Below are 8,101 nucleotides of genomic sequence, written 5' to 3'. Positions count from 1 at the left end.
TCGTATAAAACCAAGATGCAATCTGTCATCGAATTGGTACTACAATCAACGGAACTGAAAAGATTGCTGAGCAATACAGGAAACATCATCTGGCAAAGAAAATCAAAATCTGAGAGAGCTGCCATATAAGTAATCAAAGTTGGCGGCATAAATTAAATAAACCACTACTCTCCTCAGACCAAACCGATTTCAAAGGCCGTTTACAGCAAATATTGTTAACAAAACCATGAAACCTGGGAATGGCTAAACACAGAGAAACAAGATTTATTTCTCGAAACAGCCCTTCACAATATGCTTTTCAAACACCGGAAAGCAGGCACCAATATCGACCCGAAGTCTATTTCAAAGTCCACGAAAAATGACACAAAACTAAAAGTTCGGATGCCTAAAACAAACTAATCGTTGACAGATTAGTACAACATTTACTGTTAACATAACGAGCACTAGCAACGCTCAAAGTATGCCCTAAAACAAAAATCCTTATAAGCGTCCAGAAACTCCGGTCGATGCTGGGTCATGTAAATTATAATATGACACCACACACCGGATCGCTCACTATAGAGTCAGTCAATAGTGGCTAACTCTCTCAATAACGAATCTGGCTTCTCCTCCTCGAGGACGAGGATGACTTCATTACACAACCAAGCGGATGGGACACAAAACAAGAGAGCGACTGATGAAGGAACCCCATTTTTGGTTCCGAAACACCGTTAAGACGAATCACTCAATCAACAAACCGGTTTACCGGGGACCCAGATCACATGACTAGGGTCAAAGCACTATCGATTCACCGGTGTCTCGCCATGTATTCCACACAAAATAAATGCAATGATCCTTTTATTCACCATAACGTCATAATAAACAATCTTGGTAGAGCCGATGTGTGGAGTTGCCCTCATTTTCCTTTATATCTTACATATTGGGTTAGCATTACATATTGGGTAAAAAAAAACTCGAAAAACCTTTGAAAAATTATCAAATTTTAGAAATGCTGCAGGTTGTGAAGGGGCTCGATCATGGTTGCTATGCATATTTTAGTCTTATTTTGGTCAGTATTATATCCCAAATTCATTTTTATTACATATTGGGTTAAGTGTTATTACATATTGGGTTAGTATTACATATTGGGTTAAGTGTTATTACATATTGGGTTAGTATTACATATTGGGTTAAGTGTTATTACATATTGGGTTAGTATTACATATTGGGTTAAGTGTTATTACATATTGGGTTAGTATTACATATTGGGTTAAGTGTTATTACATATTGGGTTAGTATTACATATTGGGTTAAGTGTTATTACATATTGGGTTAGTATTACATATTGGGTTAAGTGTTATTACATATTGGGTTAGTATTACATATTGGGTTAATTATTACATATTGGGGTGATACAACTGTGTCTGCGTGCAGTAAACTCAGCGACATAATGTGCTGAGTGTAGTGTCCCAATGTTCGTAGCTCTACACGAGTTTATAGATAGAAATACACCACTGAAGTTCGTTTCCGATCTTCATATTTTAATATTGCATGATGTTGAGTCTTACAAAGGCCTTAACAAAGTGGGGGACTGCTCCCATCTCACTCCTATTGAAGTTGAGAAGACTTATGTTTACAAAAAATTATGTTTATCAACAAAAAAATCACGCACGCGCAGCGCGACGACCACTGCGCTGTAGATGTACAAGATCCATGGAAATAACCATGCAGAAATATAAAATATATCTCACTGTCAACGTCATGGACAGCAAAGCCAGGTCTGCAGAGACAGCACTACCCCAAACGAACCCCCAACTCCAAAGCCTGTGCAACAATACAATAGAATTTAACTTAAATTAGTAAAAGACAGTAAGAATTTAGTTAACTTTGGAATACTGTGCACAGAATATCATGGCATTTCAATAATTTTAAAAATGGCAAGGACGAGGAAGTTTAAGTTAAACCGATAAAAGTATGTCCTTCAGAATCGCCGAAGCTATTTGAATAAGTACCAGATAAAAAATGCATTATATTCTGTTGTAGCAAAGAATTCGATGTTATGAAAAATGAGTTTTCATAGAAAGGTATTTGCTATACGAGAACTGAAACATCTTACTGATGTGGCATTCAGTTTCCAATAAAATCAGTGTGCAAAAATTTCACTGTTAGCAGACGATAGGACAGTTTTTGTAAATGATGAGTCTTCTGTACAAGCCATCCTGACTGTAATGCATGGGGTTTATTGTTGCAGTGGTTTAAAGAATAATAATAACAAAAAACAAAGGTAATATGGATTTTGAAAAAAATAACCCCAAAGATTCTACTGTAAAGGTTGGCAATATTGAGTGGACAAAAGAGCGAATCAAAACATTGGGATTTTATTTTAGCTACGATACTGAAAAATGCCGTAAACATAATGAGGATAGAAGAATCGAGAAGCTTGAAAAGATTCTTAATAATTGGTCATGGAAACATTTAAAATCCAAAGTGCAATGTCTTGTTAAGGACTTTGTAAAAGGAAACGTGCCATCGAAGGATCAATATTGGAAAGTGACTACAAAAAATGAGGTGTCGAGTGTTAATGTGGCTTAGCAAATAAGTGCTGTAATTGCAAAGTTGGTCAAAAGACTTGTGTCGGGTAAAAATGAACCTGGGCTGCCATCGCATGGTTCTATTTACAATTGGACCAATCGAATGACCTCTTTCAACAAAACTTGTCCGGAAGTGATTGCCAAATGCGTTGCGTTAATTTGTTCCTGAATTTTATGTAAGAATATTGAAGTACTGGTATACAGTCAGCAACAGAAAACACAAAAATATGAATGTCGTTCACAAATGGTCGCAAAAGCTGAAATCCTAGTTAAACAATGATATTCATTACGGTATTCTGAAATTTATTGTTTTCAAAAATGTCATTTGTAAAATCATGTATAGCAACGTTAAACAGCGTCAAAATTTGTGTAAGGATAAATTAAACAAGGGGTGAACTTCTCTTGGCGCTGCAAACATAGATAGCGTAGAATACAGCAATATGGTTTTGAAAAATATTTATAGCATCACAACAGAAAGGAAGCTGCAAGAATTTCAGTGGAATTTATTGCATAGATTGTTACCCAGTAACAAGTATTTCTTCTTCTGGAAAAAATGGATTCGATGGAACGTTTTATTTGTAAAGTAACTGACTCGTTAGAGCGTAGATTTCTGCTTTTTGATGTTGCTAAAAGACTATGTGCGAAAATAACAGAGATGATTTGTCGTTTTTTAAACAGAGTTGTAACTTTGGACAACTTGCATGTAATTTTCAACCGTTTTTCTAGACCAGTTTCGGTCACAAATCTAGAGGAAAACGTAAAAAAATGATATTCATCGGGGAATGGTCAATACATAAATATTGGATGATGGAAAAGAAAATTCCAATAAGTGTAACTTGAAAAATGAGTTTGTTATGGGGTACAAAAATGGTAACTGTAATGTAACTTTATTTTGGCGAACATTCTGCTTACTTGTGATTGTGGATTGTCTTGATAGTTGACGTATTAGCTTTCTTTTTGATAAAATACAAGAAAACAACAAAAACAATATCTTACTGATGCGTAAATAGACGGATGGATAAAGAATCATGCTCCTACATCATCTATACATTCATTTACTTACCTATATCTCTGTCATATGTCTATTTATATATCATCTATCTCTCTGCTTGTCTGTGTCTGCTAGTTTGTCTGCCTATATTTGTCTAACCGGCAATAAGTCATTGTATTCTATAAACAAGTGGATGGACAGGTGCATGTGTTCAGACCAATAAACTCTTACTTACCAAACTTACACGGTACAGGTCCGATTGAAAATATATGCTCATACTCAAAGAATGTGACCTCTTGACCGAAATTAAAGGATCCAGACAAATTGATATCAAAACTTTCGAATTCTTTTCATAGTCATTCAGGAGCTTTGTTGATATCAAGTCGATCACCTGCATACGGGTAACAAAAAGCATACGTAATATTATAACTTAAATATCTGCCACTCTGATTTGATGAATGAAGTCCTAAAAACGTATAAAAAAACCGTCCTCCGTTGAAATAGTACAAGCATTGTTTACTGTAGGTTGATAAACATCAGAAGCGAGATCTGCTGTTCTAAAATAATTCAAAGTACGGTGTCTCATTCCCAACATTTTGATAAAATAGAATAGATGAAATACGTTACCATCGGATAAGATATGACACAGGCGTACTTTTGTTATCGTGCTTATTGTCAAAATGTTGCGACTACAATGAAAGTGACACCAAGGATGCAACATGAAATCTACACAGCTCGTACGGTAGCGTACTTTCATCTCTTCTGGTACGAGGGTTTTGGTATATCACGAAGGCCAAGACATCACTTCCCTTTTCTAGTATCTAAAATCACTGTCACGGTTCTGCTTACTTTGACAACAAGTCTACAACACAAGATGAACTTATTACCTTGGTGGTAACAATCGTAAGTATGTTGTTTATCAGTTTTGATATTTTACTTTCATCGAAACCAAGTAAATCTACAAAGCGTTGGAAGTGCTCCAGAGTCATTCCAAGAACGTCTGTAAAAAGAGGATAGTGAGCTACGTCATCTTCAAGGACATTGACAAAAACGTAATTAACGCAATATGAATATCAAGACACCGTTCTTCGGGCATATTGTGATATTTATACATTGCGAACAGCTTACGCATTAATTGATGAGGTTATCTCTTATGGTTGTACCTCAGTCTTTGTACGACTAGGCGTGTTTGAAAAGAAATGCAACACACACATACACAAACATCTTACCAAACTCTACTTCAGCCGGTACTCGAATTTTATCACAACCCTCTACTTGAAGTTGAAGGCCTTGAAAAACTGAAATTGGCGTTTGGCAATTTTCTGCAATCATTGAGCACATCTTCAAATCTAGGGTAAACTGAAAGAACAATTGCTGGTACAGTAACCGAGTATCCAATGCAAATATAGTTAAATAAGCAGTAGCAATAAACATACATAATTACTCACTTGAGTCAATTCTATGTAGATAAAATACATTTTTCTGTTTTATTAGTAGAGTGAGGTTGCAATATCAAAATAGCAGTGTGCAAATACTAAATGGGAATACAACCTGAGATTTCTCAAGTTGTATTGATAATGACAAAAAAAATGTAGGTTAGACTTTGTTCAACCTTTTTCGCTTACAAAAATGTGACAGTGCTTTTATTATATCATCAATTGCTTTCAATTGACAAAATGTGGCAGTTCAAACGCATTGGCGATTCTAACATGCGGAATGAATCAAATTGTTTACAATAGTTCTATGTTCATAACTGTGTATGTATTATGATACAAAGCAATCAATTAATATTTTCTATTGGTATGCTCAAAGGGCTCACACAGCGAGCATAGACTGACTAGTACTGGCGCGAGGATGTTAATTGAATCATTTTATGGAAATGTAATTTTACAATATTTATGTTGGTGACAAGAGTCACTGTATGGAATACTAAGAACGCCTCCTGACACACTTACTTGAACTCTGTTATTATTTGGCGTGACAGATAATCCATATTCAAGTTGAACGTGGTCAAATATCACAACTCTGACCATCGCTACACCATCGTCAACAAACGGGCCATCTGAAAGCGACATGGAGCGTCGGATATCAGACACAATTGCCGTACTGTAGCTACACTCTGCCCGAAATGCTTCACTTCAGAGGACATTTTGCAATGCAAAGCGCTTATATGTACGGTGGTTAAATGGATGTGACCTTAATGACAGTTAAAAGAGGTTATGTACTATGACCCTATCCAAGGAATACCTTTCTACGAAACCCGACCGACATTACCGTATATGAATAGACGTGAATTAATTTTTCCAAATATCGGCTCAGTCAAAGTCTCGCAAGATCTTTAAATGAAAAAAAAAAAGAAAACATGCTATACTTTTCTCGTTTTCTCGGCTGATACGATCTATCAGCTATACCATCTTTTCAGTTGAAAACCTCAATCAAAACTAAATCAAAACTTGCATTTAAAAAAATTGCCTATATTCAAACCCTATACTTTTACCTTCAAAAATGTCCAAAATGTCCAATTCAATGCTGTAATCTGCAACTGTGACGTTTATACTACACGAATTGATGCGGATAGATACAGGTACGGCCACAGGAAAGTAGTAAAGACCGGCTTCGATGCCACAGTACACACAAAAACAATCCTCATCAAAGTTGCAGTACGTGTCTTTTGGCATATCCTTCCACAGATGATAGCAGCCTAAATTAAAGACAGGAACGCATTCACGTATGTTAGCTGAACCATAGACGCTAACGAAATAAACATACGGAGATGATAATTAAATTGTCTTCTGTTCTCAACATTTCATTCATGCTAACTGCAATAACAACATGCTGATATCTTTCAAACATATTTCCCACCGATGCATATAAACCCATGTAAATACGGAATATAATATCATGCAGTGTCACTACAATGTATTATATTAAAAATAACTTACGTTCTTCTGGTTCTCGATATTGCCTTATGAGCGCCGCTCTCGACGATTTTCTCTCATTTTTCCCCCTTGCATTGGCAGACAACCGAAGCTCCTCGTCCATCATCGTCTCAGGTCGTTTAAAGTCTCTCGACGATAATGATCTCTGAGGTAAGTACATGATACGAACGCTTATATCAATTAGTTCTGTTATATATGATCCATCTAGTAGAGTTTACGGTGACCGTCGTTGAATACACCAGGTAAGAACACTGCACTTCCACATGATATTTTACCGTGTGACAGAGACTATTTCTCGTCCCGTTACGTTAGAGGATCTCATTCAAAATGTGATTTGGATTCATCAAGATGTGATTATTTTTAAGAGGTATGCATTTTTATTCAACTTGAGGTAGAATGTTCTCCGAAACCGACAGAATTTAACTTTTGCTAATCTTGCCTCAAGGTAACCTTCAAATATTTCTTTAAAAAGTCAAGAATAAAAATAAGAGGTCACGGTGCACATTTCGGCACTAGAGAAACAGATTACTCCTCACCAGATTTACTGATATTTAAACTTCAAAATGGCCGTCACTTCTGTATTTACCTTATCGAGAAAAAAATCGACTTTCAATGTACTGAGAAGGGCAAAAGTTCCTAGTCCAAGAGCCCGTAAATGAACCCAGCCGTGACGAGCGTTAGGCCACAAAAATAAATGAAAAAAATAAGCGTAGGCCAAACTGTTACCGAGGGCTATTCTACATTATATTAATAGTTGCCTGCTAATCATCTCGCATAAAATAAACATCACCTTTACACTTGTTGTTAAAAATTCTAGCTCCTGAAGGAAAGTGTCTTCTTTCGCATCGACCAGAAACTCCAGGACAGTTTTAATTGGAATGTCTTTCACGCTAAAGTCAAAGATCGGACCTCTGTCGTCTATTTTCGTCAATCCTAATCGACAAGAAAATCTGAAATAACAAAACAATTACTGTTTGATATTTGTGAACAATTTGTAATTCATAATTCTTAAGAATTCACAATCACTCAACACTCAAACTAAGCAAAAGTTCAAGACAGCTGAAAGAATATCTTGTCTAACTAATTCAATTTTCTAATTGCCGTTATTGATAAAAACTTTTAAAGTTTGAGTAAAGATAGATTTTGTATATTTTCAACCTTGTCTGTTCTACAAGACATGTACTTCTCTCTAAAGTATACTCAATTAAAATTTAAAGTATTTGTCCTGATAACAAGATACATTAATTACAGTAACAATGCTATTGAAGACGAATAAAGTATGGTTCTGAACGGTTGTCTACAGCGAGATTGGACAAGACACAAATTGCTATGTTGACAGGTTTGTAACCTGTTTGTAACTCAGCATTGCAACATCACAATCAGTCAATAAAAGTATTCTTGAAATGGACAGTGTAATGAAACCATGTACATAATGGCGTTTATCTGACTACCTTCTTCTACGAATCATTCGGAAAACAATACTTTGATGCGTTGTCTTGATTTTTGATTACTAAGTTAGAAAAATAGTTACCGCCTGCCGTTTCTGCTAACTCCTGGATCCAAAAGGCTTCTCTTCAATCTTTGTCTCTCGACGTCACGTT

At 35.9% G+C, this 8,101-nt stretch overlaps 1 protein-coding gene across 1 annotated transcript; it reads right to left on the bottom strand.

Moving 5' to 3' along the window:
• Positions 1-470: 470 nt before the first annotated feature.
• Positions 471-7,435, bottom strand: LOC139146159 (uncharacterized). The gene is made up of 8 exons (XM_070717573.1): positions 7,291-7,435; positions 6,504-6,645; positions 6,059-6,262; positions 5,517-5,623; positions 4,791-4,920; positions 4,449-4,561; positions 3,797-3,952; positions 471-1,803 (listed from the first exon to the last, which is right to left on the bottom strand). Exons 2-8 carry the CDS (start codon positions 6,604-6,606, stop codon positions 1,774-1,776), a joined length of 843 nt encoding a protein of 280 aa, XP_070573674.1. The 5' UTR covers positions 6,607-6,645; positions 7,291-7,435; the 3' UTR covers positions 471-1,773.
• Between the last annotated feature and the right edge of the window lie 666 nt (positions 7,436-8,101).

Source organism: Ptychodera flava, chromosome 12, assembly GCF_041260155.1.
Source record: "Ptychodera flava strain L36383 chromosome 12, AS_Pfla_20210202, whole genome shotgun sequence".
Lineage (NCBI taxonomy): Eukaryota > Metazoa > Hemichordata > Enteropneusta > Ptychoderidae > Ptychodera > Ptychodera flava.
The sequence above is the reverse complement of the archived record's forward strand: the minus strand, read 5'-3'. Positions and strand labels throughout refer to the sequence as shown.